We start from the raw sequence: 27,942 nt of genomic DNA, 5'->3' as shown, positions 1-27,942 counted from the left end.
TACTAAATTCTTTGAAATAAAGAATAACCACAGATTGAGATACAGTTAGTTCTGCTTTATATCTCTACTAACACCATCCCGGATGTGACTTTCCAGTCCGACAAAAGAAATACCGATTTCAATTGCTGAATATTGCGAAATTTCAATTTGTGTGTAGCAACATTCAGGCAGCAACTTGATATGCATTATTTATGCCTCTCAGTTGAAAGAATAGAATAGTTTTTAATTTTTTTTCCAAGTTCATACATATTTCGGGACTGGCTTACGTTTCCTATCGTGATTTCAATGTTTGGAGTTGCCGCAAACAATTTAAGGCTTAAGGGTACGTATTGAATTTGGCCAAGGGTACTTGATGGTCAAGTTGGAGCCACGGTCGCTTCTCCAATATTCAAATGCACAGAAAATGCTTTTTTGTCATATAACAGTTTAAACACGGATAATCTGTGTCCGCTGTACCTGTCTTACTTCTGTCAATTAAAGCACACTGCACACTTTAATAATTTCCAGAGTTATTGGCATTCATATAGTGTCCAAGTCGGTACACACCAGAAGAAAATAGCTTAGAGTTTCGTCAGTTTTGACGCATAACATGCAGGTTGGATAGGGATAATCCAATACAAATAGTTCTTTCTTGCGCTTTATCGTTCAATGTTTTTGTAAAATTTAGATAAAACATATAAGATATTTTTGTGTGTTATTTAATAGCGAAATTATATTAGAAATACTGTTAATTGCGGATCTACAACTGATATAAAATCAAAATTAAAATAAGGTTGGAATTCTATATAATAATGTTGGGAAAATAACTGATCTACGAGATTTCACGAGGTTTTCTGGGTGGTCTCAAAACGGAAACAGGAATGTTGTTGTGTCAAGATTTTAAACAATGACAAATTTTGTCACAATACAGGATTTTTCAAGGACTTCTATCATCGGCAATGGGTTAATCATGAAATATACGTATACATTCTAACTCAGGAAACTCTTTGTTTTGTTTATTGTGTGTTCTATTCGTAAAAGACAGGTTTTCTTAAATTCCGGCGAGTGGGAGGTGAATAGAAAAGCCATTGAATATTTCAAAACATGGAAGACCGAGAAAGCATATACTCATCAAATTATTCTCAGTCCTCTATTCCAATTACACCTCCGGGATTAGAAGCAATATATAATGCATGTAGAAGACAGTATCAAGACCAACCAAATCCTCTCCAAGTCACAGCATTAGTCAAATATTGGTAAGAACACGACACACCTAGTCTTTTCATTGTACATACAGTGAATCTGAATGTACCAAATATTTCACCCATTCATTCGATAGGTGAACTATTAATTGATAAGGCCACTTGAAACCAAGCCATAAATCTCCTGTACCTGGTGTTAACAAGTTCACCAATGTGACCATACTGGTAATCCAGTCATACCAGTAATAGCAGTATACATGTAATTTAACGTGGAAGATCTGTACATTTTGTATTTTCAATAACTAAGGATTCTGATAGGGTCAGGGTTAGGGTAGGTTTATGGTTAAATGGGACATGCATGAGGGTAGTAATGCCCTTTAAAGTCAAGCGTCAAACAGTCATTTTCGGCTACCGTTAGCGTCAAATTGGTTAAAATTTTACCGTGATTTGTCAAAAGATCCTTATCGTGATTCGTCAGAGGTCTCAAATAATTATCGTTACCGTCATTTTTTGGAAAAAATTTAACGTGATTCGTCAAAATCAGTCCATGTTTTTATCGTCTAAAAGAAAGTGTACAATTTATCGTCATACACCAAAAATTACTGTTAACATCATTTGGCAAGAATTTTTACCATTATTCGTCATGAAGGTACCCCCATTACGACCCTCATGCATGTGCTCTTCTTGAAGTATTCTGTTATCCAGGAGCATCAATTAATTTTAACTGCTAACAGTTACAATTTACGTGTCGCTTTCAAATCGATGCAGGACACAACGTCCATACTGCCACGTTGTCCATAGGGTGTATCTTCCATACATGTACATTGAAAAAATGTATCGGCCATAGGCAGATAGGACAACATCATCCATACTTTGTGAAGACGTGTCATCCATCAGTTTTTCTGTCGGAAATATATAGTCAACATCTATACTGACTTTTTCAAACCAGTAAACTTGTATGTAATAAATACTACAAAATCATATTTATGTTATAATTATGAAATAATACTTGTTGTATTATTATATTTTATGTTATTATAACCACAATGGAAAAAATACTTTAAAAGGGTGTTAGTGACTATTTTAAGTTAAAGTATGATTTTTTTGTTTCAAACAAATAATTTCTAACTGGTGTTAAATTAAATAGAATAAATAATGATCACTTATTCTAGTTCAAAATGATAAAATGATATGTTTTTTTTATTTTAAAAATCTGAATATGCATGAATTCTTCAAATTTTTTACAAAATGAAAGCAAGTGACCTTCGCATTTGAGCTAGAAAATCTTAACTGATTTTAAAAACTGGACATGTACATTACAGTAGTAAGTCATGTTCAGTGAATTTATAGGTACATGTAATTTAAATTAAGTACTGATCTGAAAGTCAGACTTTTGGCTTGTGTCAGTTAAGATCTTTTCATTGTTTTCAGCACTGTCATAAGACAGATTTTAAGCATTGTATTTAGAACTGTTGATTAAAAACTGTTAATTAACTGTGCAAAACAAAAAATATTGAATTGGACCTTGATGAAATGTGACTGAACCGTGCTAAATTACATTGTAAATTCTAGCAAAATGTCTGAAAAATTACGTAGATTCTTAGGCAACCATATCTTTTAATATTTGGGGCATGACATTTTTTTTAAAGCATATTTGTTCAACTCTTATCAGAAACAACTTTTTTTCCAGGCATATACAAATATATGTGTGGTTCCAGTTACTTTTTGGACCCCTAGTATAGACCCCCCTCCCCTTACTTTTTTTGCATTTCTTAAAAATAAATTTTGAAGGATCCCATTTTGTGGAATGTGAACTTCAATAAAATTCACAGACTTCTGTCATGCAGTCATGTCTGTCATCTGAATTTCCATTAGAAGTACAATGTATACACTACAGCTGAAAATGCAGCAAATTCTTAACAGAATACAACAAAATTAACTAAAAATGTAACATCTGTTTTTTAGAACTAAACATACATGTACATTGTACATGTATATAGAAAATGGAAATTTAGAATTAAACAATTTATTAGATAAAAATACAAACCCCAATGCACACAATAAAAGAATTGTTTGTGCATTGAAAAAACTCCAAAAAAAATTTTCAGACATTTCTGTCAGATGCTGTTAAGATCTAAATAGACATTACAGAATAAATTTCATGTTGAAATGAACATTTCTTAGTTAGTCTCATTTATAAACATTCTGCAGCAGGAAAACACTACCCTACATGTAGGAACAATGTACTACACATATTTGCAGTTTGATACATGCAGTTTCATTCTCACATTTGATCTGATGAATGACCATTGACCAATACTTTTTAGCTTGTGACTAGTATAATGATTAATATAATTTATTTCTACACCTGTCAGCATACAATGTATTAAAACCTCATTTTGAATTTACTTTGTGGTGTCATTGAATTCGAAGGTATAATTAGTTTTGCAACATTTTTTTTGAGAAGCAAATTGTCAATGTAAAGTTAGTTACATTACTAACAAGTTACACAATAACATAATAACAACTACATAAGATGTATCAAGACAAACAGAACAGTTGATACATGTTTTGATTTTTTTTTTTGACAATCAGATTTGCCATAGCTCTTATTGATTTTTTAGCAACATGTACATGTACATTTGTAAATATATATGGACCAAAAAGGCAAAACAAAATTATGCTTTGACATAATGTTTAGAATTTTTATCTTTCGCTTGTTTATGGTTCAGAAATGTATGCCAATTGATTTTTGTATTTATTCCACATGTACATGTATACAATTGGTACATGTAGATACATGTATGGAGTTCCAACATTTATTAATGTCTAAGGATATTTATAAAAATCCATCTATCCTTATCACAATAAAATTTTGTTTCATGATAATTTTACATAGTCCTTTGGGAATATGGAGAATCTCTATGGATGAGAATTTAACCATGACAAATTTATCATTTTGTGAATGAAGTCATTTCACTCTATTTCATTGTAATGGATAGTGCATAGACTGATGTATTGTTTATTATGTTAATTTTATGATAGAATAACTAATTTTTGCATTAATTGTCATTTGTAACAATTCCAATATCAAACCTGGCCTTCAATCAATCAATCATTCAAACCTAGCCTCTGTTAGTCAAGGATGACCACAATTCAACTGAACTGTTAACATCAAAGTCCTGTCAGAGTCTCACTTCTTCTTTCTATCAGTTTTAAAAAGAGAGGTCACTTTTCCATATGATTCTGAAGTAGTTTGAGCCCCGATTATATATTTGTCAAAAAGATATATATACATGTATCATGTATATAGATAGGAAATGTAGGTTGGTAATTTTATTTTTGAAAAATAATGATTTAGAATTATAAAGAAAAGTTTTTGACCTACAAGATGCTTTAAGTTACACCAAAAATGTCTGTACTTAAATGGTAGGCATGAACAGGTTACGGAGGCAGGACATATAACACTTTTTGATTTACCTGATTTGCCCTTGGTTGGTTCATTTTATACAAATGTAATAATACATCTACGTAAATTGTATATTCAACATATGTAGGTACAGAAGTATTATTTAATATATTTGGAACTAAGTTGTACTTATTTCAGTAGAAAAAATAAGAACATATGTTCATACATTTGAAAAAGTAGGGTAAATCGTATAGAATTACTTCAGGTCAAGATTTTATTCAATAGCCATTACCTATCATAAATGAAATGATCAATTCTCTCAAAAGAAAGTGTTTGGCATTCTTTCAAAGAAGTGTAAAATGTATGACTAGAGTTTCAGATATCATTGTTTGAAATCGTTTTATTCTTTCTAACAATTTTCCGAGTGGATACATTAAGCTGAATATACGTAATTTGTGTATGATTAACAGATTAGAAAGAAATGAAGGTAGATATTGTGAGTGATCTTTTGTCTTTGATCTTCATTTCCCATGTACACACTTGTATTTATAGTTTTATACATTTAAAAATTAATTAGTGTATGCATGAGGAGCATTTTTAAAAACCGTTTGTTCGTGTATGTTCATTCATACAATGGATTTTCAGGAAAGTCCATGAACTAGAAAATGCAAAAACATTAGGTAAAGAATTCACAACATTTTGAATAGATGCAGACAAGTCCTGGTAAAACTAGAATAAATTGTTGTTTATAAAAGAGGAATTCCATTTAGGAACATTTAATTGGTCAGTCTTTTTTTCAACAACATGGTAGAAAGTCCCTGTTATTGACAGTAATCATGGTAATTAACTTAGTTTGGTAAAAATGGTAAAACAATTTGGACATTTTGGGCAGAGCAGGTTCATAGGACTAAAAATGAAAGATCAATGCAAATGTACATGTATATAGTATGGGAGACCCATTCATTTAATAAATGTACATGTATACAGTATGGGAGACCCATTCATTTAATATAGGCCAATTAAAATTAATTGATAGATTTTCATCCCCGCCCGCCCCAATTTTTTTTATTTAAAAAAATTTACGATTAATCCTTTCCTGATTTTGTTCATTTCCGTTAGCGGTAACCACAGATAATTTCGTTTCATTCAAAACTTCCTGTTTCAAATTTTGGTTTTCGTAATTCTTCGAGTAATATAATCAAAATGATTAAGTCGACATATTCTGCTGCTCAATGATGACAACATTATCTTCTGAGAATATAGATTGATTACTAGAAGGGCATGAAATATTCGGGTTACGAATAATAGGCGGTGTCTAAGAACACTAATCGGGGTATGTCACAAATATCAGTGATTAGAAAACCGTGGATTTTTATGCCCCCGCCGTAGCAGAGGGGGCATTAAGTTTTACCCTTGTCCATCTGTACGTCCCCCTTAATAGAGTCATTAAACAAATTCTTCTTTTTATATGCCCGTTTACGGGACGTATTATGGTATACTGTTGTCCGTCTGTCCGTCGTCAACATGTTGGACATAAACTCAAAAATGCTTTAACCAATTTGCATAAAACTTTTGTGAATTGTTTATATCTATTGACGTGAGCTCCCTTTTGTTTTTTATAAATTTTAGATTTTGCATTTCCGAGTTATGGGGTTTTATTTATTAAAAAAGGGAGATTTTTCAGTTTTCGGACAATAACTCAAGAATGCTTTCAGCAGTTCTTATGAAACTTTGGTGAATTGTTTATATCTATTGATGTAAGCTCCCTTTAAAATTGACTACATTTATTCAGAAACCTATGATATGTCAAATAATTAATTACAATCGAAATTCAGACCTGTTTCAAGCTTGAATATATATTGTGTCCTTTTTTGGCCCAACTGTTCAGGGTTGGACCTCTGCGGGCGTATCCAGCTGCGCTCAGCGAAGCAGTTTATTGGTTCAGTTCATGTTTTACATAATAATTATATTTGCACCTTGCATAAGAATCTTCAAAGCATCAGCCCTAGTATTTTCAACACTGTTTGAGTTGAGTTTTCATTTCACTCTGTACTCATAATTATTTGTGTCACATACTAATGCATAAATGCTTTATTTTATGGGCACTACAAATCATAGCTTAAAAGAAAAATAAATCTGATGAAGTAGTCTAACATGTCTAGAAGTGAACCTTTTTTCCACGTTTTTGCTATTTATTAAAAATAGGTAATCTAAAGCGGCCATTACATGTAGAACAGTGGTTGCCAATCAGAAATATTAATTTAGGAATTTGAAAATAATGTAAAATTCCTTATATATGTATGATATAAGCTTATTATTACCCTTGTATACGAACAACACATTACAAAAGGGTTTAGGAGGAAATAAAAATTAAAAAATAAAATCCTCCCACCCTCCCCATTTTTTTTCAAAAATCTGGATGAAAATCTACTAATTAATTTTAGTTGGCCATATGTACATGAACATTTTATACAGTATGGGAGACCCATTCATTTTATATATGTACATGTATACAGTATGGCAGACCCATTCATTTTATTTATGTACATGTACATGTATACAGTATGGGAGACCCATTCATTTAATATATGTTCATGTATACAGTATGGCTAACCCATTCAATTAATATATGTACATGTACATTTATACAGTATGGCAGACCCATTCATTTAATATATGTACATGTATAGTATAATACAGTATGGCAGACCCATTCATTTAATATATGTACATCTATACAGTATGGCAGACCCTTTCATTTAATATATGTACTTGATTATTTTTACGCAAATTTGACCTACAGACCTGCCTATTATTGAATTTTGCAGACTGATCAAAATATACAATGTACATATTGTACATGAGTCATTTGAATGCATAAAAAAAAGTATATTTGCAGATTTTTGACATGGAAAGATGTGCATCAATTCATTTCCTCATGATCGACCATCATGACCATTTAAAAAAACATTCCTAGAACCAGTGAATTTTATCCATTTCATAAGTTCCTTTTATGCCACTCCTACCACATCTACATATAACAGTTATATACAGTCTACAAACATTTATTGTGTGTGATTTATTTTTGGACAAATGTGATTTTTGTCGAGCCTTCGACTTTTTATCGAAAAAGCGAGACATAGCGATCCTACATTCCGTCGATGTTGTCGTCGTCGTCGATGTCCACAAATATTCACTCTGTGGTTAAAGTTTTTGAAATTTTAATAACTTTCTTAAACTATCCTGGATTTCTACCAAACTTGGACAGAAGCTTGTTTATGATCATAAGATTATTTTGTAAAAAAAAATTCCATTTTTTCCGTATTTTACTTATAAATGGACTTAGTTTTTCTGCCAGGAAACATTACATTCACTCTGTGGTTAAAGTTTTTGAAATTTTAATAACTTTCTTAAACTATCCTGGATTTCTATCAAACTTGGAAAGAAGCTTGTTTATGATCATAAGATAGTATCCAGAAGTAAATTTTGTAAAAAAAAAAATTCTATTTTTTCCGTATTTTACTTATAAATGGACTTAGATTTTCTGCCAGTTAACATTACATTCACTCTGTGGTTTAAAGTTTTTAAAATTTTAACAACTTTCTTAAACTATCCTGGATTTGTACCACACTTGAACAGAAGCTTGTTTATGATCAAAAGCTAGTATCTAGAAGGAAATTTGGATAAAATTTTGTTCCATTTTTTCCGTATTTTACTTATAAATGGACTTAGTTTTTCTTCCAGTCAACATTACATACATTCTGCAGTTTAAGTTTTTAAAACATTTATTAGATTCATAAATTATACTGGATTTTTACCAAACTTGGACAGAAGCTACTTACAATCAAAAGATAGTATCAAGAGGAATATTTTTATTGATTTACTTCCTCATTTTTGTTGAGCCTGCGATTAACAGAAAAAGTAGGCGAGACACTGGGTTCTGCGGAACCCTTACAAATTTTTCTTTCAATAATGCATTCACAATATAAGTTCCATGTTTTTTTTCATAAAAAAATTTTGAAGGAAGGGTATTATTGACTGAAATAAGGATGGGATTTATGAAATATATATAATATATAGACTGAATGATCAGAAATTTCAAAGTTTTAACGTAAGGGTCTAAATAATGCATAAAAATAATAAATAATGCCCAACCAAGTATAAACCATTTTAGTGAAATATATGCATGTTATGAAGCATTGTTTTTCTGCAACTTCTACTTTTAAAACTAGTGACTTAATATTGCTTTTTAAGCATATATATTCTATCTACATCTTTTTAAATAATTTGTTAAAAAAAATTATTTGTTGTTATACGCCCGTTTACGGGACGTATTATGGTAAACCGTTGTCCGTCCATCCGTCGTCAACATGTTGGACATTAATTCAAAAAAGCTTTAACCAATATGCATGAAACTTTGGTAAATTGTTCATATCTATTGACATGAGCTCCCTTTCGTTTTTTTATAAATTTCAGATTTACCGTTTCTGAGTTTTGGGTTTTATGTCGAGCCTGCCACTTTTGTCGCAGAAAGCTCGACATAGGGATAGTGATCCGGTGGCGGCGGCGGCGTTAGCTAACTTCTTAAAAGCTTTATATTTTAGAAGCTAGAAGACCTGGATGCTTCATACTTTGTATATAGATGCCTTATGTTACGAAGTTTCCGTCTGTCATATGTCCATTGCCCTTGACCTCATTTTCATGGTTCAGTGACTACTTGACAAAAAAGTCAACATTTTTTGTAATGTTAATTTCTTTCTTATTATGAGTAATAGGATAACTATATTTAGTTTGTGCGTACCTTGCAAGGTCCTCATGCCCGTCAGACAATTTTCATTTGACCTCAACCTCATTTCATGGATCAGTGAACAAGGTTAAGTTTTCATGGTCAAGTCCATATATCAGATACTATAAGCAGTAGGTCTACTATATTTGGTATATGGAATGATTGTAAGGTGTACATGTCTAACTGGTATGTGTCATCTGACCTTGACCTCATTTTCATGGTTCAGTGGTCAAAGTTAAGTTTTTGAGTTTTGGTCTTTTTTTCTAATACTATATGCAATAGGTCAACTATAAATGGTGTATGGAAATATTTTATGATGTACACGTCAGTCTCACAGGTTTTATTTGACCTTGACCTCATTTTCACGGTTCATTTCTCAGTGTTAAGTTTTTGTGTTTTGGTCTGTTTTTCTTCAACTACAAAATGTATAAGCAATAGATCAACTATATTTGATGTATGGAAGGATTGTAAGGTGTATATGTCTGTCTGGCATGGTTCATCTGACCTTGACCTCATTTTCATGGTTCATTGGTCAATGTTAAGTTTTCTTGTTTAAGACTGTTTCTTAGAAACAATAAGCAAAAGGTCAACTATGTTTGGTTTATTGAATGATTGTAAGGTGTACATGTATTTCTTGTTTGGTTAATCTGACCTTGACCTCATTTTCTTGGATCATGTTAAGTTTATATGTTACTTGTAGTAAAGCTTTTTATTTAGGACTATCAACATAAAATCAATGGTTAGTAAAGAAGGCGAGACATTTCAGCGTGTGCACTCTTGTATTCATTAAAAAAGGGGGGGATTTTCCAGTTTTGCGACAATAACTCAAGAATGCTTTCACCAACTTGCAAGAAATTTTGGTGAATTGTTTATATCTATTGACATGAGCTCCCTTGCGATTTTTATAAATTTTTGATTTTACTTTTCCGAGTTACAGGGTTTTATTCATAAAAAAAGGTTGATTTTCCAGTTTTCAGACAATGACTTAAAAATGCTTTCAGCAGTTCTCATAAAACTTTGGTGAATTGTTTATGTCTGTTGATGTAAGCTCCCTTTAGAATTTTATAAATTTTAGATTTTACATTTCTGAGTTCTGGGGTTTTATTCATTAAAAAAGGGGGATTTTCCAGTTTTTTGACAATAACTCAAAAATGCTTTCAGCAGTTCTCATGAAACTTTGGTGAATTATTTATAGCTATTGATGTAATCTCCCTATTGATTTTCATAAATTTCAAATATGACATTGAGAAGAAATTGAACTTTATTTGTTTATAGTCTAACAACAGATTTACTAAGTATTGCGCAACAGCACAGTGTATTGCACAACAGCAAGAAATCTTTAATTGAATATAAATTCAATTCATATAACCAATTTCAAGTTCTTTGACTACATTTATTCAGAAACCTATAATATGTCAAATATTTAATTACAATCCAAATTCAGACCTGTATCAAGCTTGAATATTGTGTCCATTTTTGCCCCAACTGTTCAGGGTTGGACCTTTGCGGGCGTATCCTGCTGCGCTCAGCGAAGCAGTTTTTATACGCCCGTTTACGGGACGTATTATGGTATACCGTTGTACGTCCGTCTGTCCGTCCGTCGTCAACATGTCGGACATTAACTCAAAAACGCTTTAACTAATTTGATTAAAACTTTGGTGAATTGTTTATATCTATTGACGTGAGCTCCCTTTCTTTTTTTATAAATTTTTGATTTTACGTTTCCGAGTTATGGGGTTTTATTCATTAAAAAAAGGGGGATTTTTCCAGTTTTCGGACAATAACTCCAGAATGCTTTCACCAACTTGCAAGAAATTTTGGATAATTGTTTATATCTATTGACATGAGCACCCTTTGGATTTTATAAATTTTAGATTTTACGTTTCCGAGTTATGGGGTTTTATTCATAAAAAAAAAGGGAATTTTCCTGTTTTCGGAAAATAACTCAAAAATGCTTTCAGCAACGCTTTAACCAATATGCTTAAAACTTTGGTGAATTGTTTATATCTATTGACATGAGCTCCCTTTCGTTTTTTATAAATTTTAGATTTTATGTTTCCGAGTAATGGGGTTTTATTCATTAAAAAAAGGGGAATTATCCAGTTTTAGGACAATAACTCCAGAATGCTTTCACCAACTTGCAAGAAATTTTGGATTATTGTTTATATCTATTGACATGAGCTCCCTTTCGTTTTTTATAAATTTTAGATTTTATGTTTCCGAGTTATGGGGTTTTATTCATTTAAAAAAGGGTAATTTTCCAGTTTTAGGACAATAACTCAAGAATGCTACCACCAACTTGCAAGAAATTTTGGTTAATTGTTTATATCTATTGACATGAGCTCCCTTTGGATTTTTATAAATTTTAAATTTTATGTTTCCGAGTTATGGGGTTTTATTCATAAAAAAAGGGGGATTTTCCAGTTTTCCGACAATAATTCAAAAATGCTTTCAGCAGTTCTCCTGAAATTTTGATGAATTGTTGATATCTATTGATGTAAGCTCCCTTTAGAATTTTATAAATTTTAGATTTTACATTTCCAAATTATGGGTTTTATTCATTAAAAAAGGGGGGATTTTCCAGTTTTCAGACAAAACTCAAAAATGCTTTCAGCAATTCCTATGAAACTTTGGTGAACTGTTTATATCTATTGATGTAAGCTCCCTTTAAAATTTTATAAATTTTATTTGTTTATAGTCTGACAACAGATTTACTAAGTATTGCGCAACAGCACAGTGTATTGCACAACAGCAAGAAATCTTTAATTGAATATAAATTCAATTCATATAACCAACTTCAAGTTCTTTGACTACATTTATTCAGAAACCTATAATAGATGTATGTCAAATATTTAATTACAATCCAAATTCAGACCTGTATCAATCTTGAATATTGTGTCCATTTTTGCCCCAACTGTTCAGGGTTAGACCATTGCAGGCGTATCCAGCTGCGCTCAGCGAAGCAGTTTATTATGCCCCCGCCGTAGCGGTGGGGGCATTAAGTTTTACCCTTGTCCGTCTGTACGTACGTATGTACGTACGTACCAAAATTGGTTTCCGTTCTCTTACTTGAGTTTGCCTCAACCAAATGTTATGAAACTTATACACAATGCTTATTACCACAAAACACAGATCATGTATGAATTATGGAGGGGTCACTTTAACCGTTCCTGAGTTATGCCCCTTTATAAATGGAAAAATTGCAAAATTTTTAGTTTCTGTTCTCTAACTTAAGTTTGCCTCAACCAAATGTTATGAAACTTATACACAAGGCTTATTACCACAAAAAACAGATAGAGGTTGAATTTTGGTGGCGTCACTTTAACCGTTCTAGAGTTATGCCCCTTTATAAATGGAAAAATTGCAAAATTTTTAGTTTCCGTCCTCTAACTTAAGTTTACCTCAACCAAATGTTATGAAACTTATACACAAGGCTTATTACCACAAAACACAGATCAAGTTTGAATTTTGGTGGCGCCACTTTAACCGTTCTAGAGTTATGCCCCTTTATAAATTGAAAAAATTGCAAAATTTTTATTTTCTTCTAAATATCAAGTTATTTTTAAAATTGGAGTTATCTTCCCTTGTCCATGATTATAGTTGAATCAACTTCAATCAATGCTTTATACAATGCAATGTTTAATTTTGAATTCCACTGATAAAACACAGATCAAGTTGAATTTGGGTAGTGTCACTTTAACCATTATTGAGTTATGCCCCTTTATAAATAGAAAAATTGCTGAATTTTTAGTTTCTGTTCTCTACTTAAGTTAGCCTCAACCAAATGTTATGAGACTTACACACAAAACTCAGATCAAGTTCAAATTTGGGTAGAGTCACTTTTACTGTTCTTCAGTTATGTCCCTTTATAACTATATGATATTCAAGCGGGGGCATCATCTGTGTCCACATGTGGACACTATCCACATTTATTTTTTTGTATGTTGATCAAAATACATGAAATAAGGTACATATTTTTATGTACAAGGACCTGTTTTAAAATAAAAGGATTGGTATTTTTCTGTTCAAGTTAATTTTTATAAATAACATTTTATCGTGACCAATATTTTCTCTGTTAAAAATGGTTGTAATACCTCTTAGCTACTTAAACATCTTTAAGGTTTGGACTTGTCTGCTGTTTTGAAAAATTATATTACATGTACATTGATGATTGTACACAGTAAATTGACAAAAATCATGCAGAAAAGTGAATCATCTTTATGAAAGATAAATATGTATCATTCAAGTCATAGAAATGATAATTTAGAAAAAAACATTATATGAAATAAGCAAATTTGATGCAGGACAGGGTCGTTAGAGCAATGGGGATAACGACAAATTGTTTATCGATACATATATCTTGTTATAAATAAAAAGATCCTATGTTTGATTTAATACTGATTATTACACATTCTTCCCAATTTTGGGGAAGGAAGTATTGTTTGACAAATGATATCAGTCGTACTTGCTAACTGTCCTACATCAGACAGCTTTGTTTAATCTTTTCTATTGTAGTTTGCTATTAAATCATTTTAAAGATTAGCTGAAGTATCTGAATAGTAGGCCGAAGTTAAATATTAAATAAACTGAGAATTAAATATTTATGACACCTCCCAGTCAGCTCTGTTTAGAAGATTATCACTCCAGTGTCCCCTGCGAAGATAAAAGATCACTCCAATGTGGCCTCCGCGTAGTCTTAATTTTTCAATAGAAGCTTTTTAATTGGATCAATTAAGTTAAATGATAGTTTTGATGTAAATAAATTTAATTTTGTCATCAAGGTTGGGAGACCTTCTGTGTGAGAACTGAACAAATACCAATATTCAAGATTATTTATCTCTCTCGGGTTTTGTAGACGCTTTATGTATGACCCTATTGATTTTATAGTGATTTTTATCTCACACTTGGTGTTTGTATAAATACATGTATCTCAGCAGCTGATGACTCCTGTGACATTTAGAATGGGATATATACCACATGGGGATATCTGTCATGGTCTTCAATACACATACCCAAGAATCCTGAGGTTAAGAATCCATTAGTAAAAAAATATGGTATGATTACATGTTTGTAATTACTTCTGTGATTCAAAGTTCAAGTTCAAAGCGAATTTATACTTAAATCAAAATTAAATGAGAACTTGAAGGAAGGATGAGCTGGCCTACATTTTTTTTCACAAAAAAAGGATGATGAAATAGGGAGGAGTAGAACAGAGGGGGGGGGGGGGGGGTGTAGGGAACAAGTTGCAGCAATTTTTTTTGTAATGGCCAGAAGTAAAGCCAAATTTTTTTGGTATTTTGATTTTGAATGACAGCATTCCCTCCCCTTCTAAAAAAAATATTTTGACCTATTATTTTCAGAAGTAAAAAGGGTTCTCTTCAGATGTATATGTGTGTATCTACTTGGGAGATGGTAATCAATATATTCATTAAGAATTGAATGGATTGAGAAAAAAAATGTATAATATATATTCAAACAGTTAACTTCATAGAGGAGTTTAAGTTTGGTGGGAACACTTTTTTCTCTTTTTTTTTTTTTTTAAATTGTGAACTTTAGCTTCCCAGAGTCTTTACATGTTAGGAAACCAACTTAATTTTTTTTTCAATATAAAACTGCTGTCATTTTCATGTTTGAAATATTTTAATAAAGTAATTCATAAAGAATTGAATGTTGACAGAATGTGAAGACATTAAAAAGAGATGGAAACGTAGGTTTCTATAGATATTTATTTTTATAGTTGGAATGCAAACCATAATATCACTGAGGAGGGTAGACCATTAACTTGTTGACTATGTGGTGGGAAATAAAATTGAAAAATTGTCTGAAGGTATTGTTCTGCCATTCAATAGCAATACAATGTCTTGTTATGGAAATCGTTTCCCTTCACCTGCGGTTTCTATATCTGGTGTGTTTATTAATTTATATTCTAATTTTACGCAATTAAAGATACATTTGAATGAGATATAATTGACCAGGTGAATCAGAGAGATTTAAATCCCACAAAGTTTGTTTTTCTAAAGGGTTGCGCTTGATTGCATTAAAAACACTCATGCTATTGAAAATAGTGTAAACTATCGTAAGACTTTTGTTTACATGATAGCAGGGGGTCTCAGGCGTTGCCGCTAGGAGAGTTATTTTATTGACACCAATAAACACTAGGGGGTGATCCTCATCAACTGAAACCTTGGGTGGTACACTGTTTCTATGCCAACTATCTAAGCTCTTTTAAGGTGGATAAATAAATATTACAGCATGAGTCTTTAAATCAATAATAATTTCTAGCGGAGGTGAACAGTGGTGGCATTGTGTGGGGGGAATTACACGATATTAAATACCTAATTTAAACATTAACGTTCCAAATGGAAGATGAGACAAATATTTTTTTAAACACAGGTATCGGCAAGAATTTAAACACCTGTCGAGGTAGATAGTTCAATGATAAAAGAGATTCAGTGTTGTGTAAGGTTACATGTTACATGGAATATAAATTTCTGGATTATAGATTCGTGAAAATATTTGGAATTAATACTTTTGAATTGTGACGAAAAACAATACTAGTTAGTGTTGTTTGGATTTTGTCTGTTAGACGACGACATTTTTTGCAAGTTGCAAAAATGAGAGAAGTTTGTCGATGCCAGTAAGTTTCATTTACTAGTTCAGTTATATTTAGTAATAAAGCAGTTTTTTAAGCAAAATGGTGAAGAATTAGTTTCGTGCAATTTGTTTTTCCAATATTATTTTACATGTCATATGCTTAAAAGCTGAAAATATTTTGTGAATATGGGTACAGGTATATGATCATACCCCTTTTTTCGACACTAAATTGACATTTAAGAATAAGTTGAATTATCAAGTTATTATTATTTCAAAATGAAATACATGTACTTGTATTTTAATGCTAGTAAAAAAAATTTAGTAAAAGGAAATTAAAAAATACTTTTGCCAAATGAATAGCATGTTTAGAGTTTGCTTTCTCAGTCAGTGTTACGAATGTACATAGTGTTTGTATTGAGTAATTTTAAAATTTAGTTTTACAATAAATATATAGTTATATATATAAATTAGATATGTAGACTAAATAAAAATTATTTGAAATAGTCTTAGAAAATGATGTAATCCCTGGTGAATTTGTTTTGATTTTTACCCAATTTGGGTAATAGTATTTGTACATTTTACATGTGATTTATGAATTATATTTTTCTCATTTCAGGCTTGGAGGTCCAGATCCTTTGGACTATATTAGCATGTACTCTAATCCAGGTGATGAAAACCGAGGAATACCTCCCCACTGGCATTATATAAGTTACGGACTGTCAGACTTGCATGGAGATGGTCGAGTACACGAGTAAGTTTAAGACTGAATCAAACTCTAACAATCATAAAACTCAAAGATTAAATAACAGTGTTCTTGGTCAGTGGGAAAAGGGGAACAAGGAAATGCAAAAATTGGTGCTGTGGGAATTTTCTTTTGACATTAACATGCTCTAATCTTTGTGTACTGCTACAAATGTAGAAGAACCTTCTAGAATCATTTAAATCTAATTATATATAATGTAAATGTATTGGATATTTTTTACTCCATATTTGAGGGATTATAAGATGAATTAATAAATTAAATATTATATATATACATCATGAAGACAAAATTGGTTCCCTTTTCATTATTTTCCAAATAATTTTATATAAAATTTGAAATTTTTTTAGAGTTACTTAATTTCTTTGTTTCAGAAATTTTTGCTGTTTCTTATGATATTTTCTCATGAAGTTAAATGTTGATGTCACTAGTTTCTTTATTTATACAAAAGTTTGATTTACATTTGTGATATACGAAATGATTGAATCATGAATGTTTGAAAGTTAAAATTTCAAAAAAGATGTGACAGTAAGCATTATAATCTACAAATATTGCTGAGAGTATTGGTGCAAAATTCATAAAAATCTGAGATATTTTGAGAGGAAATGAAATATTTAGATTTTTATATGAAATAAATAGGTGAAAAAATAGAAAAGATATGACTTAACTGTGATGGTAATCTATGCAAAAATCTTAAGCTAAAAGTATACCTGAAATTTGACATGCTTTGTTACAACTGACTTTTGTTACAGACAATTAAACTATTTTCTTTGTCCAATTGACCAAATATTAATGATGGTGGAAAAACAGTTACTTTTGTTACATAAAAAGATTTCTCTTGACTTGCTTAAGATCATGAAGATTAAAATTTATCACTGGAAACATTATAACCTGTAATGGCAGATGAACTCTCAATTCATTTACAGTCACAACTATTATCTAAAAGTTGATAAGACTAACAATGATTATTTTTCTCATTATCAAAATTTTGAGATACCAGGAGTACATGATGTAAATATAATGCAAATCTGTCAATAGGGATACACATTATACATGTACTTTGGGATAACATGTAATGCAAATCGATGATGATGATATGTGGATTTTAGGGTCCGGCTATCCTTTAGGATATTGCGGACTTGTCTTCTTGCTTTCATTTTGCTCCAACTGCTGTGTTGTTGCTGGTATGGAGTGTATGGTGTTCTGACAGTATGGCAGCTTCTATAGCCTCTTTAGATTTTAGGTTCAAGGGCGAATGGATTTAACGAGACAGACTTTATACTTTGAGATAACAGGAATTTTGACAAGAGAGTTTGATATGACTAGAATCACCTGTAATAATTGATCAACATTTATCTACAAACCAAATGTTAATATTTTTAGTTCTGAAAAAGTATACATTAAAACTTACAAATACTCTATATACATGTATATAATTCTGTTTGAAATTTTTGGATTGGAAAAAAATGATATTTTAACATAAGCATGATAACGAAAAAAAGGTAAAATTAATCATACAGAATCATGTATCAGGTCTTAAATGAAGATGGAAACACATCAGTTTTTATTCTCTCTCAGAAATTTATTTTATAATAACTATAAGTATATAACAGCAAGTGTCAATTTTAAAGTATCTGTTTGTTCTTTTTCAGTCATCAGTTCAGAATGAATGGAAACGAAGGACCAAGTGGATTTGGTTTTGAATTAACTTTTCGACTCAAACGGGAACAAGGTGAAACAAACCCACCAACATGGCCTGCCACTTTAATGCAGGCGTTGTCAAGATATGTGTTCCAAACAGGTAATTTGAAAAAAGCCACATATTAAACATATATGAACCTTGATTTAATGTCATTTTGCAATGTATTAGTGTAAGAGCAAAAAAAAACATATCCATTTCTCTTTAAATTCTGAAACATTTCTTTGAATCTTTTTAAAAGGGTTTACAAATGCAGAATAATATATATCTGCATATAACTGAAAGTTTCGACTTTATAAAATACAAGTGAATGAAATAAAAATTTGAAAATATAAAAAAAAAAATAAGGAAAAAAATCACAGTTTTCACATAAAAGACCTTGTCCTTTGTTGACTTTCATACATGAGATCAAAATAACTGAAAAGTTTAAGAATATATTTTTAGTGTCAAAGACAAACGATAGAAATACTAGTCATTATATTGACCACCATTGTGACAAAAATTGAAATTCAACAAAAAAAATAATATGCATGCCTGATATAGTCTTATGTCAAAACAAATTGATAAAGATTTATGTATATATATGCACAACAAAATATATAAGATCGATAGAAAATAACATGCTTGCCTGATATAGTCTTATGTCAAAACGAATTGATAAAGATTTACGTATATGCACAACAACATATATAAGATCGATAGAAGTCTCTTTGGCAATTATACCACATTTATTTATGTATTTTGAATGAAGAATATTTTTCCTTGCTTTTCAGAAAATGTTTTATATAGTGGTGACCATGTTCCATGGAATATGCCATTGGACGGAAGTGAGTCGAGAATTCAACACATGCTTATGGCAGAAGATGCACAGTTATTACCCATTAGTACACCATTTGGTAGTGTAAATTTTGTACAAGTAAGTTTATTGTATTATGGTTTTTTCTGGAATTAAATAATGAAGGAAAGTTGAAGCTTTAAAATTGGTTCATATTGAAAAATATATTCTGTGATAAAAAATATATGTTTTTAAAATGTTCACATTGTCCCATGGTCTTCAAAACAGTCATTTTTCTGGTCATGACCTGCAAAAACTGTACTGAATTTAAAGTGTTTTGGTCCTTTTTCAGTTTCTATAGAAATATTGCCTTAACCAAAAGGGAAATAATGTTTACAAATAGCCTTGAAAAAACTATATCTTTACTTGTGTTGTCATCAAGCAAACTTTGAACATGTGTTATCAATTAATGTTGTAGATTATTGGATTATGTGAAGAAGAATTAAGGGCAGCTCAGCATTGGAATGGGCCTGGTGTAATAGAGCTGGTTAGATCAATTCCGTGGTAAGACATGTTAGAATGTTAGAACACGTTAAAAGAGCATGGCATAATTATCCTGTGTAATTTGTATTTATTTTATATTGAGATTTAAGTATTTTAAATATGAAATACTGAAACTGTAGATTGTTTGTGGTGAAGAAAGGACAATGTTCTCTTTTACCAACAAATAGTTTTGAATTTCAGCTTTATCATAAAATATTAAAAAGGTTATAATTTGTTTCTTAAATGTATCTATTTCAAAAGCTTTAAATGCTAAGTAAAACAAATCTCTTAATTAAAGTACATTATAGGCTCCAAAGTAAGCACAGCGATTTTGCACATTTTTTCTACCGAAAAGCTTCAGGAAACTTTGGCAGCAACCTGAAATCAAAAATGTTCCTTAACCATAATTGGTCAGTGTTAATATTGTATCCCTAAACAAAGTTATCTTTTCTAAAAACTGGAAAAAATTGAACCAAAATTAATAATACAATACAAATAATGCATAATTAATAATACAATACAAATGATGCATAATTGATAATACAATAAAAATAATGCATAATTAGTTATGTGGGCTAACTTTGGTATTGACAATGTGATGTGCCAAAAAGAATTTATATAAATAGTAATATCACAACTATTTCTTATTAAAAATTGTAGTATTTTGGCCTAATTAAAAAAAAACATTTAAAAATCTACGAGCAAATTTTAACCCGTCATGGCCCTACTCCTGTTTAGGCTAGCTAATAGAAGCTAGTTAACTTTTCTTGTCATTTCACGTTAAGTGTTTCATATTTATTCAATATTTATTTCTTTCCTTTCACAATTATGAAAATGAACACTTTCATGAGAAAATTGATTTGTTGTGTATATAAACTCATCATAGATACCAGGATTGAAATTTTATATTTACGCCAGACGCGCGTCTCGTCTACAAAAGACTCATCAGTGACGCTCAAATAAAAAAATATTAAAAAGGCCAAATGTATTTGAATGCTATTCTGTGGGATACATGATATTTTAAGACGGTTTCAAACTTGATAATTATAGGTGTAAACAATAATTTGATCTTAACTGTTAAAATCAACTTATAAATAAAATAAACCTTAAATAGGTGAAAAACTGCTCAACTTAATATTAAAGTCCCCCCCCCCCCCCTTTCAATAAAAAAAATAGAAAAAGTGTTTGACATCATATCACTTTTTCTGAATGAAGCTTTTATAAATTGTTGATATTTTCTGGGACTTGATTTAGCAGTTTTACAAGGATATTTTGAGTGAGATTTTCAGATTTATCAAATATAATGCTATTAACGAGACAATTTGGGCTGAATTAACAGAATATAAATATTGTCCAATAGAGGTTTTTTACCAGCAAGTAGATAATCTAAAAATATATTACTTGTGGAAAATTATCTTGAGAAGGGTTGTGCTTTATACACAGCTTCACATAATTCAATATTGATTTTTTAATATAATTTTGTACTCTTTTGTGTCTTCTCTTTTATAAAATATGAAATTATCAATTAAAATCACACAAAAAGTGAAGTAAACAAGTGGAATAAAAAATTATCAAATTGGAAAAAAAAAGATGTGTATGACTAGAAACATTAAGGGAAGGGGTATTAAATTTAATATTGATCAATTGAATAAATCTTGACAAAAGATAGATAGCAGACATTGTAAGAAATGCCATATTGATGTTTTTAGATTTTAGACCTTGTCTATAATATGATTTGTAATTATTTCAGTGCTGGTGGACCATGGTTAATAACTGATATGAGAAGAGGAGAGACCATATTTGAGATTGACCCACATCTTCAGGACCGAGTGGACCAGGGTATAGAGACTGAAGGATCAAACCTGTCCGGAGTTAACAGTCGCTGTTCCTGGGAGGAACCAGGGGAGGGGTCTGAGGATTACTTCAATGAAGATGATAACCACATGCATGAAGAGAGAAGAAACAGTAATGAACTGGACAGACCAAGAATATCCGATTTTGGTACGTCTTTAGGTTGTTATGGAATAGAAGGGATATTGTGTATTAATTTAAATCCCTGCACTTATTGTTGAATAAATTTGAAGCTTTTATTGCTGTTCTTCAACTCAAAGTCACTGTGAAGCCTACAACACTGAGAAAAAGCTCCCACTTCAAAGCAGAAGAAGGCCTGTATTACTTGCTCCAGTGGACTTCTACATAATATTTAGATAAGGCAAAAAATAGATGCAGACTAATATCAACAAGTTACAAGCTGTAACAAGAAATCTAACAAATATTTTCTTAATTTGCCTGAAAATCTCTCTGTAAAATATTATGTACAAGAAAATGAAAAAAAAACCTTTGAATTTATCATTAAAAGTCTATGTAGTTGAACAATTTTTGTGTGTTTGTTTTCTCATTGATTTTAGAACTGCAAGTTTTATTTTTATCAGTATATATAATCTAAACATTTATATTACAGATTCAGAACAAATAAAAGCAACATTAAAGAAAGGTTTAACCAGACCAAGTAATTTTGGTAGAAGAGACTCTAGAGAGAATTTCGAATATGAGTAAGTACTTTGTTAAAAAATTAAATTAAAGTCTTAAATGCAACATTTCTTTATAATTGTCCTTCAGAAGAGAACACAAATCTAACTATTTTTATTTAGCAATTGAAATAAAAATATTAGAAAAATTGGAAGGATAGTCTATACCTAGTTTTGGTTATTCAATATTACACAATTACACAATGACCTTTTGAGATGATGAACAATGGAAATGTATTTTAGTCAATATTAGTAAGTAATAATATGAAAAAGAATTTAAAACAGGACTTAAAAAGATTAGTATCTTTTGAAACATATCTCTGATCAAGTAATTTTGTGACAGGATGTTAATAAGCCTTTGTCTTCTATAACTACAAAAAAATTCTTCTGGTTAGTAAAGAATATAAAAATAAGGAGATGTGGTATGATTTCCAATGAGACATCTATCCACCAAAGTTCAAATGAAGTTCATAAACCAAGCACATTTTTCAGATAATTGCATAAACAATTTGTTTTTGGAAATTTTTTGTTTAAATGCAGTATATTTGAGTTTTAACACTGAATTTCTTATATTTACAGCCGTCAGTCAAGAAAACAGTCATTTGATAGTACATGTTCGGATGGACCAACAGAATTACTACGCACTCGCTCATTGGATGCAGTACATTTAAAATTTAACCTTGAAGCAGGCCAATTACTTCCCTTGGCATTACGGGGCAGGTTAAAGCATGGAAGACATTTTACTTTTATGAGTGCTTTAAATGACACTGCTATTACATTAGTATCATTGAGTGTAAATGGATCAATCGCAGATGAAAACCATCCCTTTGCTGCTCATGGACCATGGTTACAGGTAAGTAATATACAAATGAAGTTTACCATATAAAAATAAGGAAATAATTTATGTATTGAGAATATTAAATGAGCCAGAAACCATGTTTATTTACAGATGAAAGAAGTTTTTAATAAAAAAAAAAAAAGAGGACAGAGAAAGACCAACCTTAAAACAAAAAATAATTAAAAAAAAATACATTTATAAGCTATCATATGATTGTTGATTAACAAAAATCCAAAGCAATATCATGAATTACAAACTAAACAGTAGCACTATAAAAATCAAATCAAATCATAGACAATCGGAAGGTCAATACTACTGGAGTTAAATTAATACTGGTTCAAACTTGGTATCTTTATATTCTTTAAGATTTAAGATTTATATTTAATCTAAGAGAAAATTAAGAGAGTGCATTTTATAAGTATGATACCTTTTCAAAGAGTTGAAGCAGTGGAAAGTTAATTAAACACTTTTTCAATAAAAATGTAATATATTTGAAATTTGATGTTTCAGGTATTATTAACAGATGACTTTATAGAAGAAATGAACATGGACATTGAAGAGTTGTTAAATCCTGAAGAGGTACGTATATGTAAATCTGTAAAAAACAAAATGTGCCGCAATATATACTAGTTATTAGATAAAAGTAACTCTGTGTTGAGTGAAACAACACCAATAAAATGTGATTGCTGGAGATTTAAGGTAATGAAAACCAGGAAATGGTTTTGCTCATTGTTGAAGACATGGCCTTAGATTGTTCCTATACTGATGATAAAATATTATATAATGAATGGATAGAGAGAGATCATACTGCATTGCCATAATCACCAACGTTCCCTGTGAAACATGACTATTTATGGTTCCTTTTGTTGATCTTAGCTGTATTTGGTAAAACCTTATAAAAATTTTCCTCAATGCTCTTCAATTTTGTACTAGATTTGTTCTTTTAACACTTTTGTTTGGAGCGTCTCTGATGAGTCTCTTGTAAATGAAGCGTGCATCTGGCGTACAAAATTATAAATCTTGTATCTTAAATAAGTTTTTTATTAGGGCCCAGCCTAGTGGCAGGTCGCCCTATAGGTATCAGTCTGTCCATTCCTTTACAAATTGTGTCGGCTCTGTATCTAGAGAACCATTATAATTTCATACTTTATACTGGACATGTATATTTACCAACACCAGAGGGTGTGTCATAATGTTTGTACAACTTCCTAGGTCAAAGTTCAAGGTCAGTGGGGCCCACAGAGATGGCTCCCATCTCAATGATGTCTAGTTTCTACTGGTTGCATTTTCAATAGCTAATGTGAAGAGACATATATTTGTTTAAACTACCTAGTCCTGCATGTGAACATTGACATATCATCAGCACAAGTCCTTGATACTGTATGTCACAGTTGTTAGGCCAAAAAATATATATATACTTGTTTATGGCCTCCTGGTAGAAGAATAGTATTTAAATAGACTGTAAAGGGTTATGTTCTTGACTTGAATCATACTGTATGTAACCTAAAATGTCTGTACTTTAACAGTGCATAACCAAAAATGTCCATAAAATGTGTTAGGGTAGGCATGAAAATTAAAGGCACAAAGTCGTGTCAGCTTAAAACCTGAATTTGGGAACAAGTAGAACAAAATTGTCATGGTAAATGCATATTGCTAGATAAAAAAAATTATTCAGACAGTTCCTTTTCAAACTCTTCTTTCTATACTTCAAAATGTAATTTGACATTAGTTTTTCATCTCTTATATTTTTTATTAAATGCAAAAAATGATGTAGATATTTCTGCTTACAGGTTGAATTTCCTAAAACATATTCCTGGCCAGAGAGAAGATTGATAGTGACAATTTTACCAGATGAGGTGTGAGAGAAATTTTTCATGGCAATAAATGTTCTTCTTGGGATACTTGAAATTTGAATGAGAAATGTCTGAAAGGATTAAACCACATCAGTCGTTTTGTTTTTGTGTCATTGAATAACTTATTTAAAGTGCTATGAATGGGACGATTTACTCAGATGAAAGTGCTAAAAGTCAATTTCTTCCTGAAAACTTGTTCATCAGAAGTTTTGCCTTTAAGGTATTTTCGAATGATGTATCGTTATTTGTCAGTGTTGTGAAAATGGATGAAGAAAAATTCCTGTTGTGAAGACGATGTAATTATATATCAAAACATTCTAAATTTTGGTGAATGTAACATTCTGACTGCATAGCATTGGATTGGATTTTAGTGTATACACATGTGTTTTCTGACGTCATTCAAAACATTGTTCATTTATATTGTCACCTCATTTTCATGATATATTTTAAGTGCAATCAGAAAAAATAATTTTTTGTACAAAGAGATTATGAATTTTGTATATTTTCACATCTGTAAATACATACCTTGCAATTTATTAGAATCTTAGAACAGCTGTTAGATAACAGTGTAGTCGTCACGTAGCTATAATATATATATATATATAGATAGATAGACTTTTCAATTAGATAAAAGCTTATCTTGCATATAGCTTTACGACAATACATCAATTTTTTTCTTCAAGATTGATTTTGAAATGAACATTTATAAGGAAGTCTACTTCAATATATTTAAAAGCAAACATGTTGTCTGTTCAAATATTAGTACGTTAAAAGTGCATCTGAACATTTTTCAAAATGGAAAGTATAAACCCTATTAAAAATGAATAAATTATGTAGAGAATTTAGACCTATTGTAAGCAAGTGATGTGCATTTCAAGCTTGTTCTGTTTCCCATTTCATCTATATAATTTCTGAAATGCATGATATAAAAAGAGGATAACTAATGTTCCCCATTACTCATGTTATTTTTGTTTTTATGTATTGTCCTATTAACCAAGGGAGTTAATTCAGAATTTCCTAAAATAGAATAAAAAATAAATTTGTAAAAAAAAACTTGGCTTTAAATTATACAATTCAGGACCTTAGAGTTAAAATAAATGTTTTAAAACAGAATTATTCCATATTAAAAGCAATTTTTTTCAGTGTACATGTATATAATTTGAATGAACTTTTTTAATATACATTCAAAAAATGAAACAATTTCAAAGTAAGTTTATTTGGTTGTTACCAGGTTGTAGAAGTAAACACATTTTTGGTTTGTTGTATATGAAAATAAGGTAAGAATTAATGTTGTTACTTTCAAAACCATTTAATGTTCAGTTTTGCCTATCTTCTTTATACATAGCATTATTGTCAGCCTTGCTAAGCTCTTTAGATAAACCTATCGTGTATCAGGTTAATTTCCTGTGTATTTAATTTCTCGCACATGCATACATTTTCTACCCCATAAAATCCCTTAAAATACATACATAAAAGTACTTATAACTTGCCAAAATTAATCCCTACAAAATATTAACATACCATGTTATTACATCAGGGAAAAAAAAGTTAAAACTAAATTTACATGTAGCTGAAATACGGTTTATCAAGGCTTTTGGACATTCATTAGTTGTTTTTTGTTTATGCCTTAATATTTGTATTTACATTGATTTGGTTGAACCAATTTTTTTCTGATTAAAAAAACTGCTTTTTAAATGAAATTGATTTTATAACTTTTGTCCTACTATGACCTGTCTATAATTTGCTTGATGGGTCATTGGTAATTGAATTAATTAAAATGTGCCATGAGATTTTGCTTATAAATTTTTTGACGCAACTATCACCATATGATCACATGTTTAAGTGTCATGGTTTAGTGTAGTCCAGTTTTATTGAGGATCTGATCTAGTTTTGTCATTGTCGACTAGATCTGACCTTGTTTTTGTCATTGTTGACTAGGATCTGACCTAGTTTTTGTCATTGTTGACTAGGATCTGACCTAGTATTGTCATTGTTGACTAGTGCACCTGTTTATTTTAACTTAAATGTTTTAATGTTCAGTTATCTCAGTAATTTTGTTAAATTTCAAACTTAACGGTACATTTTTTTCACATTAATCAAAGGTTTTTGACAGAATATTTCATGCTTAGTTTGATATTTGGTTGTTTTTGTTTTATTCCTTATTGTTAATTGCATTTGAAATGCATGAACATTGTTTAAAGATAGTTACCTTCACATATTATATGTTTGTTTACATAACATTGTTATCTAAATGTGTTAGTTTCTTGATCTCATGTTTATTTACATTAATATCATAAATCTCAGTTTTCATTAAGGATGCATATTTTTAGTCCGTTATTGATAAAATAACTAAAATCTCTAAAGAGAAAGATATGGAAACATTTAATATACTCTGGTATAGTTTGGTAACATATTTTAAATGGAATTTCTTCATGGCATCAAGATTTACAGTACTTAAGAAAATACTGGCTTAATACTTGCAAAATTTAAGAAAAAAAAAATTTGAAAAAATGAAATCTTTTATGTAGGATTTACATTGTTAGTTTGAATATTTTGCAAAACGGACCCATATATATTTAAACAAAGGTCCACTCTTTTAATTTTTTCCTCAGCTTTAAATCTGCCATAACAGTTCACTATAATGTGAGAATGTAAGCTACTATTAAATTTTGAAAGCAATATACTTGTCAGAACTTCCAAATCAAAATGGTGCATGTAAAAATTTTCACCATTTAGGAAAATCATGAGTTGCCTTTTTGGTTTAATTTAAAAAAGAATCTTAATACATAATGTTTTAACATTTTAATAGTTGTAGAATTCTGTAGTATAATTGCAAATTTATTAATACCATGCATAAGAAGCATGATACTTATTGCAGAGACTCAATTGAAGATTTGAAATATGATTATTATTTATACATGTTTTATTTTGAATTAACTTGAACATTAAATGTGAAAATAAACAGTTCGAACATGA

General features: G+C 30.4%; 1 protein-coding gene across 2 annotated transcripts; it reads left to right on the top strand.

The window, feature by feature from the left end:
• Positions 1 to 826: 826 nt before the first annotated feature.
• On the top strand, positions 827 to 27,942 carry LOC127735572 (suppressor of fused homolog). Of its 2 annotated transcripts, none has more exons than XM_052245813.1 (10): positions 827 to 1,235; positions 16,587 to 16,721; positions 18,383 to 18,531; positions 19,203 to 19,345; positions 19,683 to 19,768; positions 21,498 to 21,748; positions 22,209 to 22,299; positions 22,855 to 23,128; positions 23,624 to 23,692; positions 24,904 to 27,942. In XM_052245813.1, exons 1-10 carry the CDS (start codon positions 1,084 to 1,086, stop codon positions 24,973 to 24,975), a joined length of 1,422 nt encoding a protein of 473 aa, XP_052101773.1. In that variant the 5' UTR covers positions 827 to 1,083; the 3' UTR covers positions 24,976 to 27,942. The 2 variants fall into 2 exon arrangements, with proteins under 2 accessions (XP_052101773.1, XP_052101774.1); XM_052245814.1 differs by lacking the exon at positions 827 to 1,235 and adding an exon at positions 15,622 to 16,013.

The sequence above is a fragment of the Mytilus californianus genome, unplaced genomic scaffold (genome assembly GCF_021869535.1).
Source record: "Mytilus californianus isolate M0D057914Y unplaced genomic scaffold, xbMytCali1.0.p SCAF_3, whole genome shotgun sequence".
Classification (NCBI taxonomy): domain Eukaryota; kingdom Metazoa; phylum Mollusca; class Bivalvia; order Mytilida; family Mytilidae; genus Mytilus; species Mytilus californianus.
The sequence above is the reverse complement of the archived record's forward strand: the minus strand, read 5'-3'. Positions and strand labels throughout refer to the sequence as shown.